Source organism: Cydia splendana, chromosome 16 (genome assembly GCF_910591565.1).
Source record: "Cydia splendana chromosome 16, ilCydSple1.2, whole genome shotgun sequence".
Taxonomy (NCBI): Eukaryota; Metazoa; Arthropoda; class Insecta; order Lepidoptera; family Tortricidae; genus Cydia; species Cydia splendana.
Window position 1 is genome coordinate 8,868,507 of NC_085975.1, and position 18,877 is coordinate 8,887,383.

General features: G+C 42.7%; 2 protein-coding genes across 2 annotated transcripts; one reads left to right on the top strand and one right to left on the bottom strand.

The window, feature by feature from the left end:
- Window positions 1–1,527: 1,527 nt before the first annotated feature.
- LOC134798213 (uncharacterized) lies at window positions 1,528–12,404 on the top strand. Its single transcript, XM_063770578.1, has 8 exons — window positions 1,528–1,685; window positions 1,765–2,001; window positions 2,523–2,820; window positions 8,846–9,021; window positions 9,857–9,979; window positions 10,335–10,477; window positions 11,019–11,190; window positions 11,630–12,404. The coding sequence occupies exons 1-8, from the start codon at window positions 1,578–1,580 to the stop codon at window positions 11,741–11,743; spliced, it is 1,371 nt and encodes a 456-aa protein (XP_063626648.1). The 5' UTR covers window positions 1,528–1,577; the 3' UTR covers window positions 11,744–12,404.
- Window positions 12,405–14,662: 2,258 nt separating this feature from the next.
- On the bottom strand, window positions 14,663–18,404 carry LOC134798214 (probable splicing factor, arginine/serine-rich 7). Its single transcript, XM_063770579.1, has 4 exons — window positions 17,597–18,404; window positions 16,890–17,050; window positions 15,916–16,053; window positions 14,663–15,530 (listed from the first exon to the last, which is right to left on the bottom strand). The coding sequence occupies exons 1-4, from the start codon at window positions 18,311–18,313 to the stop codon at window positions 14,798–14,800; spliced, it is 1,749 nt and encodes a 582-aa protein (XP_063626649.1). The 5' UTR covers window positions 18,314–18,404; the 3' UTR covers window positions 14,663–14,797.
- Window positions 18,405–18,877: the final 473 nt, after the last annotated feature.

Below are 18,877 nucleotides of genomic sequence, written 5' to 3' on the forward strand. Positions count from 1 at the left end.
GATCCATGTAGCGAGGTTATCATTACATCCCCCTAAAAGTAAAACTCCGCTACAAGAGTGTTGTGCGAGTCCATGGACGTGGGCGTCTTCATGAACTCGAGGGGGAGTCTATAGCGTGTGACAGGGACAGCACGCCCACGCGTGCGTTAGAAAGGGATATCACGCCTTGTGAGCGTCTTCCCAAGAGAACCAATCGCGGTCGACTCCCGGCTCGTTTCTTAACAGATTAAGCCGTGAGTCAACTTATGATAGGCGCGTGTGCCGCCATGTTGTATCGCGTGATCGCTGAGGGCGCTGCGCGCGAGTTAGTTCGGTAGCCGACACCTTTGTGTATAAACGTATGCGCGTATCCGACCCTACGACCGATCATAGCTTTGTTCAATTGTAACAGTTTTAGTATTTCAATGTGTAGTGGACTGTTGTATGGTAATCCGTGTACTTTAAGTTTAATAAACTGATTTTAACTTCAGTGCCGACTATTACTATACCCACGCCCGCTATAAAACGGAATTACCCGAACGTCTGAAATTTCTTTCGTGAATCGGAAGATATTGCTAACGAATAATTAAAAATGACGTATTATTGTAAAATTTAAGATAAAATACATATAAATGAAAATTATAAAGAAATATTTTAACTTATTAACCATAGGTATAATGTACCCATGTAACATGTTCGCGGTTTTGCGTTCGCGGCTTCGCGCCGAGGAGGCTTTACGAGAGACACCCAGCGATTGATAATAAACACCTCGACTCAAATCTATCAAGTGATAGGCGGCAGAGCTTACTTCGAGCTTACTGATTACATATGCTATGTGGATACTTGCACACGGTGCATGTAATCCGGTCATGTTGAGGAGCGGTCTACATCATGTCTACGGTCTACAAGGACCGGTTTCGCGTGTGGATTCAAAAAAAATAGCGCACATGGTTTTACATGCATGTTATATGGTACATAAGGTCCTTTTATTTATATAAAGGCTTGGCCACACACAGAGCGCGACGCAGCGCCGCGTCCGCGCCGCGTGATGCCGACGCGAAGCCTGGTCAAACAGGGCGCGCGCCGATCGCGCCGGCCTCACGCTCTCAACACGCCCTCAAGGCGCGCGTGAACGCGGCGCGGCCGCGCGGGAACGCGGCGCACCGCTCGCTGCCTACGTCCGATCCTACTGACGTGACCTTGCGCGACGCGGCGGGCCGCCGCGTTCGCTCGGCGCAGCGCTGCGCACGCGCCGCGCGGACGCAATGGGCCGCGCGGCGCGGGGCGCGACAGAAGCGGGGCGTGATACCGGCGGGACGCAGTCTGTTTGACGTCGGTAACCTGTTAGCATGTGCCGCGGTCGCGCGGCGTGGACGCGGCGCTGCGTCGCGCTCTGTATGTGGCCAAGCCTTAAGTTTATTCGCAGTCGTATGAAATTACGTAATATCTGAACGCTCCTTTGTCCTCCTGCCTGTCAGCTGTCACCCAGTCCCAGTTCGTCTGCAGAGTCTGTCAAATAATGGTCAATATAAGTCGAAAACTATTGAAATTGTTTCTTATTTTTGAGATGAACACTTGAACAGTTGGATACACTAAAAATGTCCGCTGTTACTGCAGAATATTACGAATTTATTAAAAAATTGGAGGAAAATGATGACAAATTAATAGCAAACCCCTTGGAACAGCCTGTTGACTTTGAGTTTAATGTAAGTTGTGCAAGATGCGTATTTGCGACATTTAAATTTACAATATCACAATTAATTAAGTCTCTAATTACTGTTGTAGAATTCCACGTGCCATGTGTGCAACGGTTATTATGGGCCAAGTTTCGGAGAACCAGTGTGCGTGACTTGCCATGCGTTTCTTTATCCGAATTTTCCGTCGTTTTGTCCTAATTCTTACTACTACAGTGAGAAGACTGACGACGGAGATTCAGGGAATGACGAGCCTTCAGATCTCAACTACAGCTCGGACCGGAGGGTCAATAGAGTCTGTATGGTGCCTGCCAGCTGGTGGTACATAGTAAGTAAAGTTGAGATATTATCATACAAATTATTAAATTTAAATATTTCAAATTTTGTATGCATTATATTTACACCTTTTAATCAAGACTAAGATAAAGTAGTTTTTAAAACACACAAACCTATTTTTTAAAGCCAGACAGTTTTTTTATGCCAGTGCTTGCCATTAAAACTTAAATCTGCATTAACCATAATACCCTTTATTCACATATGCCACAAGACATTAGCTATAATGTTTGACAGACCAGGCGGCTTAGCATGGTCGCGTTTTTATCCCTTGTCACCATGCCTGTCACGTTCTAACAAGTATGTAAGTGCGAAAGGGACGCGCATAGTGATAGACGATAAAAATGGAACCGTGCTGCGCCCACAGACCATGAGATGTAAAAAGTACTTAACAGATACTTTTAAGTTTGTATATCACTTGCAAAGGAAAAGATAAGATAACTACAGGTTGACTATAACTAATTTACTGCATTATAATGCATTTTCAACATTTATAGCTTGATTGAATTTTTTCAGAATTCTCTAGACAGTGAAAGTCCGGAAGATGAAGCCAGTAACTCTGGCAATGCAGCAAGCGCCAGTGGAAGTGGAAGTGGCAATCACAGCAACACAAATGGGAATGGCTTGGCTCATGGTCCAGACCATCCGGACGTCCCTGACAATGAGGAAGAAATGCCTCAACCGCTCGCCCTGAGGCCTGAACCACTGGCACTGAGGCCCCCACCCTGTCTTGCACATTCATTGCAGGCTTTGTCTACTCCACGACCACCAGACAATGTGGCACCTGAGTTAATAGCACAGTTGCCCACAGAAGGTTGGTACCTTTTTCAATATTCATTTATAGATTGTAACTAAACAAATACCAAGAATGTTTATTTTACTAATTGATGAATATTTAATATATTCTTTTGACTGAGGTTGACTTGCTTCTTGGTAGTGGCCTCCCTTAGAATTCTCCATTACTCTCTATTAGTTACTATACTTGATATACTTCTCTTCTTCATATCATCTGTGACAAGTTTCTACAATTCAGTGACAAGTTTTGACTATTTATCATTCTTATTTTCATATATGTTTTTTTTTATTAATTTATTTCATTCTAATCTCTAGTCAATGTGACTGGCTTTCATCAGTTTGTATGCCCATGTGGGTGCTCCTTGCCTTTACTAATTCATTCATTACAATTTCATTTAAAATGTTAGCTAATGCATTACTTGACTGAAATACACGCAGATCTAGTTAGCAGACTAAGGGTCGGTTGCACCAAACTGTTTGCGATTGTTAAAGAGTTCACTAAATTTTATAGTCTGTCAAGTGCGGATGGTGCAACTGGCGCTAATAATGTTAATTGGGTTGATCAACTATTTCTTGTTGTTATTCTGTCCCATCAGCCAGGAGACAATAGAAGCATAGTTTCTTAGAAGAGCTGCTGTACCATGTTCTACAAACATGCTTAGTAGATGTCCCATTATGGAAAGGCCTTATAACTACCAAAAAATTCAAGTTTGGTTCATTTAACAGGGTGGCAACTTTCTGGAAAACCGGGAAAACCGGGAAAAGTCAGGGAATTTCGCTAGTCATGGAAAAGTCAGGGAATTGTCAGGGAAATTTAATGGAGGTCAGGGAATAAAAATTGTCTCTGTGTATACATAATAAAATAAAAAAATATATTAATTTTACCATCTGCAAACATTATATCTTCTTCTTCCTGGCGTAATCCCGGCATTTTGCCACGGCTCATGGGAGCCTGTGTTCCGCTTGACAACTAATCCCATGATTTGACGTAGGCACTAGTTTTTACGAAAGCGACTGCCATCTGACCTTCCAACCCAGAGGGGAAACTAGGCCTTAATGGGATTAGTCCGGTTTCCTCACGATGTTTTCCTTCACCGAAAAGCAACTGGTAAATATCAAATGATATTTCGTAGGTACATAAGTTCCGAAAAACTCATTGGTACGAGCCGGGGGTTTGAACCCGCGACCTCCGGATTGAAAGTCGCACGCTCTTACCGCTAAGCCACCATCGCTTCATTATATATCTATAATCTATGTATAATCTGCAAACATTATATATCTACTATAATTAGTCTAACGCATTCACTGCCAGGGGGCGTGGCCTAGGAACAAACTTGTATGACGGTGGACGCACATTTGCGTCGGGGGCAGTGAATGTGCTAACCTGTTCACTTTAAAAAACCGCTAACGATGTACAGATTAGCCGTTTGGCACACGCATACTAGAGGTCAAAACAAATATTTTGACCCGCACTTCCTAAAAATATTTGCCGTAGGAGGGGAGTAGACGTGCGCGCCGCCGCGGCGCGCCGCCGCCATAAGGAGACAGCGCGCCGCCGCCGCCGCCGCCGGTAGTCTAAAATTCGCGCCGAGACATAACCCGCAAGAGGGTACAAATTTAAAATCAATGGATATAAAGCACGTGCAACGTGCCTAGCTTTAGCGTTCCGACTGTTCCGTTTTTTTAAATTCATTGCTTGATTTATTTTAACCCTTAAATCGATAACGTCACCTATACTGGACATCCCAAGAAAAAAATTCTGCACCAAATATTAAAGCATAGCGTTACTTTCCCCTGGTAGCGTACTTACACTACCAGGAAACTACGACTACTACTACTTGAATGATATGTTATTTTTAAGTAAGTAAGAAAATATTGGGAACCAGTGTGAACATAATCTTTTTGTCAAAGTCCTACAGAACGCAGAACTTGCAAGGAAGCATCCGACAGACTGACATTTTCCCCTTATTTCATTTTTTTATATGAGTATTAAGCAGCGTTAAAACGTGTAATAGGTTACTAACTGGTCTGTTTTTTACGTGGCAATATGATTTACATAAAAATGTTTTGTGTTTATGGGTAAAAACAAGTGTAAAAGGTGTAATGTCCATTATTTTGCCCGTTGTCGATTAAACGGCACTTTTGCTAAGTCCAATATGTTGGACGTTGCCAAGTATGCGAAGAGTAAAATTATTAAATTTTCTGGTAGTTTTGTGGTAAATAAATTAAATAGAGGGATGTTAGGTGTTTCAAAACGTTCTAAAAAGTCATTACTTGCGGTAATACAACGTAATGAACCAAATAGATTAAAAAAATATATTTGTATGGTTTTTTTTTCCTGTGGATGTGGTGTATGTGTGTGTGTGGATTTGTTTTCATCAAGAGACAGACCCGATTTCATTTGAGAAATTTATTACGAAAATTTAGATAAAAGTGCATGCATTATTGTAAAAACCATTGCTCAGATGTGACTGCTTCCTAGGATACCCCGCTAAGTTAGATTTAATGTGAAATAAATTACGTCAATGACTGGTAAAATTTTACCACCTACGAGATATAAAGTTATTGCAAAAATATAAAAATAATAGGTTTCACTTACTTAAATTCATTACATAAGTTGACATTATCAGTAAGTGTATTTCTAATTAAAAAATGCAATTATTCTATATTTATTTAAAAAACATGAACTGGACTAAAAAAACCCTTATACACATACAGTAGGTAGGTACTCTATACTCGGCGTGTCCAAAATACTGGACGTCTTTTCATTACGCGGCGTATCTGTTTATTTACACCGATCATAGCAACGTCCAACATACTTGACATATTATGTTTTTTTCAACATTATAATTAGAGATTTTTTTTTCATGATTTTTCTACAATAAACCAAAAAAACGATGTAACAATTTTTTCCCTTGTTGATTTAGAGTTAATCTTGGTTTTTCATTATACGTATATTGAAAAGTTGAAAATCCCACGCCGCCGGCGTTACGCCGCCGCCGTGGATGTTTTCGTGGCGCGCCGCCGCCCGATTTTTTTCTACCGGCGCGCACGTCTAGAGGGGAGTGCTGAGTCATTGTTTTTTTTTTGTACATGGGAAAGAAAATATTTTTTTTCAGAAAAGCTTTTTGAGGCGATTCTAAAACTATACCACATCATTACATTTCAGCCATTTTTTTTAAATTAAAACAAAAATAATTTTCAAAACATACCAAGTTTGGGCTTCTCCAGATACGATATGGCTGATTTTTTTTTGTACAATATACCTCAAATGATACGTGATATCCTCATATCTAACCCTAATAAAGCAATTTTGAAAATAATTTCATTTAGTATTTTTTTTTTAATTTGTCAATAATACTAAGTGATATACAGTCCTACTTCAGTATCTATTCTACGAGACTTAATGGAACTGTACTGCAGATACGGTGCATATTAATCATAAAATGATACGTAATATCCATATATCCAACGGGAAATACCTCTTTAACCCTACCATACACGATTGGTTTCTAAAAAAATTTTTTTTTCTCATAAAAAGAAACAATGACTCAGCACTCCCCTCCTATGGAAATTTTTTTAGGAACTGCGGATCAAAAAATTGCGTGTGCCAAACGGCTAACCTGTACATCGATTTGCGGTTTTCTATGAAATTGAGGTCGTACGTCTGCCGCTAAATAGGTTAATAATAGGTAACGCTATATCCTACCACGGCGGTATAGACAAAATAAATATTGAAAAAAAAAATGACCCACGCGGCTCGTAATGCTCACTCCTTGTACACGGAGGAGCTACACAAAAAGATGGAAAATTTAAGTCCAGGGGCCGATTTTTGAAATTCGACCACTCGATTTCGTGTATTTCGTTAAATGATATCTCCACTACTAGGCGTTTAAATTCTACTAATAGAATTGAAATCGAGTGGTCAATACCACTAGATTCCCAATTTCGATCGCTCGTATCTCGTAGATGATGAAAGTATTTTGAATTAGTCGCTTTTATCAAATTTAATTTCCAAAATATCGATCCTAGAAGAAAAATTGCGAGGACCAAACTTGTAGAGAATCAAATTTCCTACAATTTTTGTCCTCACGGTTTTACTGTAAAATCAAAAATGGCCGAGTTATTAAATAAAACCGTTTTTCGAATATACTCAGGAGCCTGATTCAGTCTACTTTTTGAATTTAAACTCCCAGTGACCCCCCCGAGGGATCTACGAAAAAAAATCCAAGAACTGATTATTCACGGGTAGGGTCGGTTTTTTGGATATAATGACTGGACTAATTCAGATTCTGCAAAAACTCAAAAATGTATTCCAATTACATATTTTATATTTATTACATTTAAGATTATGGTCAGGGAAAAACTTGAAAAAACGCCTGGCAAACCGGGAAAAGTCAGGGAATTTTGGTTATAGTAAAGAGTGGTCACCCTGTTTAAATACGACAAACAAACACAGTAAACAGTGAAATCGTGCTAAGTGAATTATGATTTAGACGCACCAGCATCAGCTGCCTGTCTAAAACGAAATAATAATAATAATAATAACCCCGCGGGGGCAGCTTGTGGCGAGCTGACGGTGAGTGGCGACACCGCGGACCCCTATTCCAGAGGGCCCTGTCATCTGGCCCTCGCCTCTGTGCTTGCCTTGATTGGCCGGCCAGAGTGGAGTCGCAAGAGCGGGACCTATGCTCCAGGTTGGAAGTGTAAAATGTCATAACGCCGGCGGCCTGCTTAACGGATCACCGGAATCTGGCTACCGCAGACTCACCTCTCGACAACCTTACAGCCGCTCCGAAGTGTTGCCCTATTGTCGCACTGTGCGTGCGGCCGTTGTAGGGCCCACTAAATGAGTAGGCGAGTCACCACCTGTCTTACACAATTTTGAGACTGATTGTCACGGCAGGTGTCCGCTAGTCTCCTCCCATAACCCATTATCCAGTCCATCCAACTTGCATATCAATAGCCCATGACCTTAGTTCCCATCGCAGCACAAAAGTGCTGCACTGCAATAGTCTTTGCACCTGGCGGAGACCATCTCCGGATGTATCATATTGTGCGCTCGGGGATGGTATCCGCCATGTGTATGTGTATCCCTTGCTTTTAGAGTAAACTGTCTTAAAGGGCCTCTGCGCTGTTGGCTTCGGCCCCACGCATGCCTCCCAAAGGTCCGGGACCCCATGGTCCCGAGATATGGAAAGGACAAACAAATAATAATAATAAGGGCAGGGCAGCTTGTGACGAGCTGTTGGGGAGTAACGACCCCACGGACCCGAGTGCTCCCGAGAGTCGGTCAGGGTCTCCGTCTCCGGCGTGTCTTCGTCGGTCGGAGTGGACCCTAAGGGGACCCGTAGGACTCTCAGCTCTGGCTTGCCTTCATTGGCCGTCCAGAGAGGAGTCGTTAGAGCTATATGCTCCAGGGGTGGAAGTGTTAAAGGGCATAACGCCGCGAGTAACTTCGGAGAAAGCGCAGCACCACCTCTCGACACCCCTGAGCCGCTCACTCCGGTGTTGCGCCTGGCCGTCTTTACGATGGCGCATCAGGTGCCCATCTAACGAGTGGCGAGTCGCCGCCTGCCTCGATAACACTGTATAACACAATGCTATGGCAGGTGTCCGGAACTCTTAGCAATAGCTAGACTTATTTTCCACCCAAATTTAAACCATAGACCAGGACTCTTTCCATTTTTCTATAATAGCTCCCAATGCCTGCTGAAACCGGTTTACGCGTATCTATTTATGTACCCGTGAACGGGTTCCAGCAGGCGTTCTACATGACATCAAAGCTCTCCAAACGGCCTCTACGTGTTGGATCTATATCCCCACGCACGCCTAATAAATGACCGGGCTTAAAAACCCGAGAGTTTGTAATGGAGATACAAATAATAATAAATAACTAGTATTTTAAGAGTGACCCAGGAGACCGTAACCATGGCAACTAGTGACAAGAAAAAGTTGATTCACCCAATTTACATGTAGAGAACGTCATGCCAAAGCCAAAGGATGTAAAGTCAGTGTTAACATATATTTGTTATCTGTGGCAGTACTGCTGGGCATCTTCAGCTACCTGGACGACCTGTCCCTGAGCGCGTGCGGCGGCGTGTGCGCGCGCTGGCGCGGGCTGGTGCGCGCGCGCGTGCGGGCGCCGCGCTGGGCCGCCTTCGCCGCGCGCCGCTGGCCGCTGTACCGCCCGCTCACCAACAACAGGGACTGGTACAAGGTACAACAAGTGGATGTGCTTCAATAGCCGCGTCCACACAGAACGGGCATTCGCGCGAGGAAATTAGCCGGGTACTGACTGAGCGAGCAGCCTCGCGAGGCAGACGCGCGAGGTAAATCCGCGGTCAGTCAGGACGTGCCTCGCCCGAGGCAAACGCATGTCTGGCCTCGGCCGAGCGCGCCTCGGCCCGAGCCGAGCGTTGCCGGTTTTTTGTCCATGCTCAAAGGCGCCTCAGTAAGTTTGCCGCGCTCACTCAAGACGGTTGTGTTTTGCCTCGCTTGTTCGCCGCATGTTAGCGCCATGGACAAAGAACAGTGCCTTAAATTGATACAACTATATGGTGAATATAAACGATTATGGGATGCGAAATGTAATGTCCCGATTATACTAATAGAGGACTAAGAGAAGATGCGTGGAGAAATATAAGCCAGGAAATAATTTCTTTTTTTACAAGCTGTAGAATTATTAGAAACGCAGTGGTATCGACAGCTTTTCGAATGAACGGCCTCATGACACGCGCGGTCTCTGTGCGACTTCACGTTAAACTGAGTGCTCGATGTTTGGTTCAGGCGTCATCGTGGCTCGGCTTGTCCGCGCGCGGCAGCCTCGTGCAACAAATCCTACTGACCGAGGCTGCCTCGCGCGGCAAACGTTGCGCGGCAATCGTCCGAGGCTGCCTCGCGAGGCTGCTCGCTCAGTCAGTATACGGCTATTGCCTTGCGCGTACGCTCGCTCTGTGTGGACCCGGCTATCGTGTTATAATTCAAGTAAGCAATAGTTCTTTTTTGTAGTGTCTAGCATAGCACTTACAATTGACATCATCAACTTTTGTCAGGTGTACCAGTCACTGGTGGAATCCTGCTTCTGTCGCAACTGCCTCGTGCAGATGTGCGTGCAGGCGCAGCCGCCCGGCGAGGAGAGCGCGTGGCGACACAACAGACTCCGCATCGAGCTCAAAGTACGTACCAGATACGTAATCACCACTACTAGACACATCTAAGTAGATGGAAAGGAATGTCCCTTGCTCTACCTAGATCTGCCATCAAATTACTTTACAACAGACGCCAACCAGACATTTAAAATTTCTTGACGTTTTGACAATTTCTAAACATTGTTGCAAAGACATACCTAAGGTCAAGTCAGGTAAGGTCAGTTGAGTGTTTCTGTTTCTGTGTGCACTATAAAGTATTACATAAAATACAGGTATACATTACAATAAGATATACATACCTACATATTTTAAAGTGAATGTGTTTGTGGACAAGTGCTTAATCAAGTAGGTACTGGTATTACAATTGTAGTGTATGATTTAGATGATGCGCAACGACCCGCCAGAAGGCATCGCGGCGACGCCGCTGGACGCGCGCTGCTGCCACTGGCAGGCATCCGTCACCGGCCCAGCCGGCTCCCCGTACGAAGGTGGCATCTTCTACCTGTACATACAGGTGCCTTACGCGTGAGTACTGCTTCAAACATACGGTACATTTCTCATAAAATGAGACGGCCTACCACGAACACCGAAGTTCGCAAATTGCGGACATTTTTCTCTGTCACTCTAATTACGCCTTAATTGGAGTAAAAGAAAAAGATGCCCGCAATTTGAGAACTAGCGAATGCGCCACGATAAAGCGTGCATAATATAGCAAACATGGGTGCGCACTCGCGGCGGATACCATTCATTACATTTAGACTTCCCTATATGAATACTAAATCCGATGAGTATTTACAATAGCACAAATATTTACGGCCAAATATGTCGTAATACTTTTCGTTTTACCCCTCGTCGGTGTAATACCATCGCCCGCACTTTTCTGACAATTCGTAAACCTAATCGCAAAGACATAAGGACCACTAATGGTTACTTAAGTAAGAGTGTTGCTCGTTAGTGTGCCAAAGTCGAAATAACATAGTGACGTCGTCACGACCTGTTTTTGTGACGACAGAGTTAATCCCTCGGGGAATTTTTTATTTTTGAACTATTCTTGATTTATATTCAGGTACCCAATGAGTCCACCGGTGGTCCGCTTCCTGACGCGCATCCTGCACCCAAACGTGTCCCGGCACGGGGACGTGGGCATCGACTCCGTGCACCACAACTGGTCGCTCGCACTCACCATCAGCAAAGTGCTTATCTCTATACAGAGCCTACTCACGGACCCCTACACTGCCGTTAGTATTTACTTTTTTACAGTACTTACTTTTTTTACTATGGTTATGTGCTGATGTTTTGTGGTTAAGGCATGATTCTTTGGGGTATGTTTTTATGACTAGAATTTGTAATGTAATTAAAATTATTCATTTCTTGAACAAAACACTATCTACCAGAGCGTTTTATCAGAGCGCATGATGTTTTATACGTACGGCAAAGCCAAAAGGAAAGGGTGGGATTTTAGCTGTACTTACATATAAGTACGTAGGTACGTTCAAAGATGTTATTAGCTAAGTAAAAGTGTTCAGAGGAAAAATTAAATTTCACGACGTTGAACTCAAAGGGCGGAATGTCAAAAAATTACAATAGTGTGAAACTGTGAATACGTGTTAAAGTTTACAATACATATTCCGCTTTCTGTACTTCACGACTACTGAATGTAATAATGTATTGTTCCAGGTGTGCATGGAACCCGAATTAGGTGAGATGTACGTCCGCGACCGAGCGCGCTTCGAGAGCCTGGCGCGCCGGTGGACCTGGCGCTACGCCATGCAAGACATCCTGCCCTACTGAGGCCTCGCGTGCGGCTCCTGTGACAGTCTAAAGAAACTGAAGTTGTTATCTGCTAGTTTAGGTTGGCCAGATTATCGGCAGAAAAAGCGATGCGATTTTGACAACCTGTGAGCCATTTGCACAGCTGTGCGTGCACTTACATGAGACGCAAAAAATGCAACTGAAACGATATAAATTCAAAATTGTTCGTGTAATAGCCATTGAATGCGCTTATCTCTTCCTGGCCGTACCGCCATGACTAAGGATTATGATATTTATCTCCGGTGAGGATGGTAACTATAAATAAGCAACATTTTGTCGGGGCATATCGTGAATGGGTTTTGATTTATAGTTGACTGGTTGGTGCGTGTGAATGTTTAATTAAGCGACACTGGATTCTTGTTAAGGACATACTGCCGCCTGAAGAAAGTAAAACTTATGAAATGGTTTCTAACGAACAAGAGAACAAATTGATAAATATAAAAGTCTAAGGGCCAGATGCACCAACCACACTTGACATACTGATCAACATCACTCAGCAGAGAACTATGGAAATTCCCATATAATAAAATTTTGCGAACGCTTTAACGGTGACAGACGGTTTGGTGCAACCGACCCTAACTAAAGTACCTATAGTAATCATTTGCGAATGTTATTTATGGCCAGATAGGCGGGAATGAGTATGAGTAGTTACCCTAAGTAGGGACATAAATGTAACGTAACACATACTACCTACCAAAATAAAACAATGTAATTAAATATAATTTTATTTTATTTAAACCATTTTATAGGAAATATCCCATGATAACTAATTATGATTTTGTAGTGTACCTTTTTTATAAAGAAGTAATGTATTGCCACTAAGTGTTTCGTTATTCTCTGATCTTTTCTTCCATTCTTGCGTAAGATAGTCACAATTGCAGAGCAGCGGCAAGCATTCGGGTCTGCCGGGCGCGCGGCAGTACCCGGGGTAAGGGCTCTCATGCTTCATCATCCATCTTCGAGTTTCCAAGGTAGCGGGAGCATTGTCAATAAGTTCTCGTAGTCGGTAAATAGGCACTCGATGCACCTTTGTTTTGAATCGCAGATTCCCTGGCGTAAAGTAGTGGAAGTACGCCGTAAGCCACAAGTATCCCTAAAAAATTAACAAAATATCCAAACATTTGTAATTTGACCAGGGACCGTTACCGGTATAACTAAAAATCAAAATATCTCGTAGCATTCACCATATTTCTTTATTGATCAGATTAGCTAAATTAAGTGCAAAAATAGACATAAACAATCGTAATGTATGAAATATATACCAGTGTACGGTCCCTGATTTTGACACTATTTTAACACTAAAAACTTATAAAATCTTACTTGTAAGTCAACAACTTGTAAACTAATCGAATACATGACTATCACCGATTAAACAATGCGACTGCCTACTGTAGTTAATTTTAATGAACTGCAATCACTAGAGATAACGAAAATTATTCACGGACTCTACTTAAATGGGTTTTGACAATGTTGGAATTTAGTTATTTGTTTAACAAGGGAGCAAAGTTTTTTTGTTTAGTGGTCAGTTAGTTAATCCTCGTGCTAATATTGAGAACCTAGAGTAATTAGCGAATAAATCCAATTTTGAACTACGACCGTAGCGAGTGATGCAAAATGTAGACTCGTTATGTTGGCTAGTGAAACAAAAATTTTCACCACACTAAATTAATGCTATTAAATATGAATAATTCATTATTCGCTAACTTTAACTTTTTTTAAATTTCTTTTGAAAGTTAATTTTTAATTTCAACGGCCATCGAACTCAATTCTTGCAACTGCACCTACAACCACAGTGCCTTCCTCTAGAACGCGACCGCCGGTCCCTGAACCGAGATTTCCCACCACGTCGCCTGTAATCTCCTGAGCGCGATCTGCCTCTGGATCTGCCCCTGGACTTGCGACGCGACCGACCACGAATTCTTCCTCTCGAGCGACCGCGGGACCTACCGCGTGAGCTTCCTCTAGAGCGACCGCGGGACCTACCGCGTGATCTTCCTCTAGAGCGACCGCGTGATCTTCCTCTCGATTTACTTCTGGAACGAGAACGATCTCTGGACCGATCTTTAGATCGTGAACGGCTCTCCACCGCTCTCTGATTGGAAAGCTCACCTTGGTCCTGGCGTGGAGTAGACCTGTTACCACAAATTTCAATGACAATTCCCGAATCCATCTTCAAAGCCTCCTATTCGTGGATCTGTAAACACACAATCTATTTTTTTTAGAAACTGTTGAGAAGTTGTAACGCTTCTGCTTGGTGATCTGGACTGGAGTAGACGCAGGATGGCACTATATATACCCACTGCATTGATTGCGCAATATTTGTGCCATGTTGCATGGATTTTACTCAGAATGTTGCAATAGTTTATTGCATAATTTTTTGCAACAGTTTTTTTAATTGTGTAATAGATGGAAAATTACGGTTTTCTTAGAATAGGTACTGATGAATCATTCATTTCCAATCATACACTACAACTTATTCGCCGACAGACTTGCTCCTATGAATTTGAGGAGCATTCAAGTCACGTACATAGTACTACATTTTATATACTGAATTAATTCAGTTTTATAAGCCCATGTTAGTTTTGCAAAGCGATCACAGATGAAAATAGTAGTAGGTATATAAAATACCAACCTACATTACAAGGTCCAAAGTTGCGTTTAGTGTTATGATTGACAACTGTTTAGCTTTTCTGCTAGAGTTTGTTCGGACAGAGAAGAGTCGTAAAATGTATTGAGCCTCATACATTCCACGACTCTTCTCTTTCCGCACAGACTCTATTCTGCTTAGCTTCTTTTTTTTTGTTTAGTTGTTTTTGTTTAATTATTCCTTTAATATAAAATTTGTTTATTTAGATGATATGTTTAAAAATTCTAAAATAAGACTTCATTATTATGGCTTTTTATTTATTTACGCTTATAAGACAGAAGAAACAAATGTCCAATCACAATTCATAAATGTAAACTTAAAACCTCACTTGTCTTGTAGAACCAAATCGACCTTGGCCGTCGCGATTTAAAAACAAATCGTGTAACTTATGGAGAATTCGAAATGTCCATGTTGTCAGGGGAGTGCTTGTCCTCCGCAATGTCCGGGGCCTTGTCGACAATTGAAACATCCCTCTCTTCTATGGTGCTAAGGTTGGGGCTGCGCTCGCGGGACCTCCTGTCGTGGGGCGTCTTGGAGTCGCGGTGCGAGCGGCTGCGGCGGCTGCCGGACCGCGAGCGCTTGCGGTCGCGGGACCGAGACCGCTTTCTGTCGCGGGAGCGAGTACGCTTGCGATCCCTAGATCTAGATCTCTTCCTGTCGCGCGAACGCGAGCGCTTCCGTGACCTCGACCGCTTTCTCTCCCTGGAGCGCGAGCGCTTTCTGGAGCGAGAGCGGCGCCGCGAGCGCGACCGCTTCCTGCGCGAGCGCGAGCTGGAGCGGCGCCGGGAGCGGGAGCGCTCGCGCTTCCTGTCCTTCGACCGCGAGCGATCCCTCTTAGACGGGCTGCGCTCCTTGTCCGGTTCCGGTTTATCGTCGGCGGGAGTGGACGCCTTGGATTTAACTTCGGCGCCGTTCCCGTTCGTTTCGACTTCCTCCTTCATTTCTTCTTTTTCTTCGACGTCTTTGGGAGGAGGCGCGGGGGATTTCGATTTGTCCTTTCTCTCCTTCTCGCTGGAATCCTTCTTATCTTTTCTGTCGCGGGAGCGGTCGCGTTTAGAGCGTGAGCTGCGGTGGCGCGAGCGTGAGCGAGAGCGTCGCGCGCGGTGGTGGGAGCGGGACCTGAAAGGGATAAGAAATTGTAAATAAAATAATATTCTCTTAATACTAATATATACTAAAAAAGCGTATCTTCACGACACTTTCGGCCGAAACTGAAAAACTGTAAAAAAAGTCATCTTGAAAACATTTTCACTGAAACATGTCTTCAGCATAGCACTCTAAAGAACTCCGTTGATCGGAATAAGGTTCCTGGATTTTATGAGAGTAATCGACACCCGAGTTTCTAAACCTGTAGAGAAATCAGGGCAATAATAGGCGGGTCCAAATAAACGGAATCACATCCCGAGGAAGTGGCCGCGCGAACCGGCTCAGTCTGTTTAGGTAGACATCGCGGCCGCCCGTTTGCCATTCTGTGTGGACCTAAGCTGTGTAGTGATGGAATGACCTGGAGCGGTGGCGGCGGGAGCGCTCGGGGCGCGCCCGGTGCCTGGAGCGCGAGCGGGAGCGCTTGGCGCGGTGGCGGGAGCGGGAGCGCCGCGAGCGCGAGCGCGAGCGGCGCCGCGACCGCGACCGGGATCGGGTTCTAAAATAACAAACATTTTATTATTCTCTCTGGCGTAACTTTCGTGTTTTCTGCTTTCTAGGTCATGTAATGTTAAGAATATTACCAAGTAATTTCAAGTTAATAAAACACACCCCTACTTTTATGTACTGAAATACAACTTCTAATATGTATATAAAAAGAAAATTCAAATAAAACAAATTTAAACAAACAGTTTGTAAAACAGCCATGACTCTAATTTTATTTTTAATACTAGTTTTTGGGAAAGGAAACTATTGTGACAATATCCCATCTAAACCCAACAACAAATTTAATAGATCAAAAATTCATTGATCATATTTTCGGTGTAAAGTTTAAGACAAATAAATATGTGCTTTGAATTTAAAAGTTCACATAGGTGGTGGCAGTAGGTATACCTTCATACATTATGTTGTACCTCTAGTTCTGAAAAGATGTTTGACAACCCAGTGACCACAAAACATATGGTGCAGTACAGCACCATGCATTTATTTATGCTAACTAACAAGAGGACAATCTTTTTTTACGGTTCCATACCCAAAGGGTAACAATGGGGTCCTATTACTAAGACTCCACTGTCCATCATCTGTCTGTCTGTCTGTCACCATGAACCGTGATAGCTAGACAGTTGATATTTTCACAGATGATGTATTTCTGTTCCCGCCATAACAACAAATACTAAAAACAAAATAAAATAAACATTTAGTGGAGCTCCCATACAATGTGATTTTTTTGTCGTTTTTTGCGTAATGTTCGTGCGCGAGTCCGACTCGCACTTGGCCGGTTTCTTAGACTTTACCCATCTTATATAATGAATCTTTGCTAATATCGACACAAACCTCCGTTTGTCTTTAGAAAGAAGCCCAATGACTGGATCTATGGCTGCAGAGATTAGGTTCTGGGCTTCCTTAACCCTGCACATGGCTTCTTCGATCTCACGTTGGGCGGCCTCGTTGCTCTTAGTCTGTGGTTTAGATATGGATTGGGTTGCATGGAGCACCTGAAAAACAAAATCCATATAGTAGATGTGTCAAAATCTCAGATATACGCAAATTAATTCAAGAGTCTAAAGCTACTACCAAAAAAATTTAAACAAGTTTTTTTTAAGGTGATTTAGAACTATGTGGTCTACACACATAACCATTTCTTATGAACAGTGTATACAACCACTTACTACATATTAAGAGTCACCAAACCTAGCTACCATCATACAATCAAATTTACTCTCTTTGATTCTAGTAACACAACATTCTGAAAAACATGGAATTTGACATGAACATTCAAGAAAATAGAGGGAGTAGAAGCTTTGTATGTAAAACTTTTACACACTCTTATTTCTTTGTTAGACAGACAACTGATACATGAAACTTGATTTAGTTATTTCTATATACTCATTAAATGAATTACAAAAGCGAAATTCTAAAGCTATCCAATTATCCACATAGAACACAGGAGTTGCAGTCAAACGTTAGTAAATATTTATGAACAATGCATCACAAATGTTAGTAAATATTTATGAACAAAGCGTCACAAAAGTTATGCTCACCCGTATAGTTTGACCTTCAATAGTAGAACCATTGAGTTGCAAAGCTTTTAATACACTGTCTTGCTCTGACATTTCTATTAAGACATATTTCTGTTTGTCTGCATCACGCTCGCAGAATCGCAGGTACTTTACTTCTCCTGCCATTCCAAAGTGATCTGATAACTGTTGGTAAGTCAAGGCCCCTATATCACCCACCAAAACAGTTCTTCGGATTTCTTCAATCTTTCTCGAGTCATGGGATGCAGGAAGTGGTGGATATGGTGGTAATCCTAATGATACCATTTTAGGGTCATGAGTTTGTATCACTTGACTTGGTGGGACACCTTCCAATGTGTTGATGACATGAGCGGGGAGTCGTGGCTCGACCGTACTAAGGCCTGGCACTAGGGTACCATTGCTTGACATCTCTAGGGCCCTATGTTCGTCAGGGATCTCACCTGATTGCATGGGAATCACTATCAGTGCTCGGTCGATGAACACCGTGTTCGTCATATGTTGGGCTACATTAACAGTAGCCGAATCATAATACTTAACGTAACAAATTCGAGACTGAACCGGGCAGGAGACATCTCGGATAGTCGGATATAATCTAATATCATCTATTTTACCTAAGTAACCGAATAAGGTCTGCATTTGATCCTTGGTCGCTTGAGGTGCGATGTTGGAGACTTGTATCACACGCGTACTGCCCGAAACCATTTTGGATGATTTACACATCAGACGTTTTAAGCGCTTATTTATTTAACATTTCACAAATATACATTGTAAATCCAGTGTCTACATTTTAAACCGACAGAAAATTCGTGAAATAACTCGCAACACGCGCACACAAACCTCTTCGTCCGTAGTTTTTTTTTATGAAATGCCAATGCCATGATTGCCATGCCAATATCATACCAACCACAGACAATATAAAAGCCGTAATAGACTACCGCACCGCAACCTTAGTGCGGTCAAAACAAGGCCTCAACGTTTTCTGTTATCTTTGACGGCGCAGCAACTAGTATCATTTCTCTCTCCTCGCTCTTTTAAAAATGCCATTTGTCAAAAAAGGACAACCACACTGTTGACTAGATGAACTTCAAATACAAGTGTTGCCTTTTTTGGTGCATCCAGGCTGTGTATGTGTACGTAAAAACGTGTATGTGAGCTCTTTTAGGGATGTGAAAAGTCGATTTTAATCATGATATATATCGATAAACGCTACACAGCGGAACGAAATAGCTATTAATTGAAGCTTCAATATCTTCGTTAAACATAAACATAATTGAAATGCTAATG

Coding starts and splice junctions, on each gene's coding strand:
- LOC134798213 (XM_063770578.1), top strand. CDS start 1,578: ATGTCCGCTGTTACTGCAGAATATTACGAATTTATTAAAAAATTGGAG. Junction 10,478..11,018: donor TACATACAGGTGCCTTACGC/GTGAGTACTGCT, acceptor ATTTATATTCAG/GTACCCAATGAGTCCACCGG. Junction 11,191..11,629: donor TCACGGACCCCTACACTGCC/GTTAGTATTTAC, acceptor GTATTGTTCCAG/GTGTGCATGGAACCCGAATT.
- LOC134798214 (XM_063770579.1), bottom strand. CDS start 18,313: ATGTGTAAATCATCCAAAATGGTTTCGGGCAGTACGCGTGTGATACAA. Junction 17,051..17,596: donor TTGAAGGTCAAACTATACGG/GTGAGCATAACT, acceptor TTTGTTTTTCAG/GTGCTCCATGCAACCCAATC. Junction 16,054..16,889: donor CTTTCTAAAGACAAACGGAG/GTTTGTGTCGAT, acceptor TTGTTATTTTAG/AACCCGATCCCGGTCGCGGT.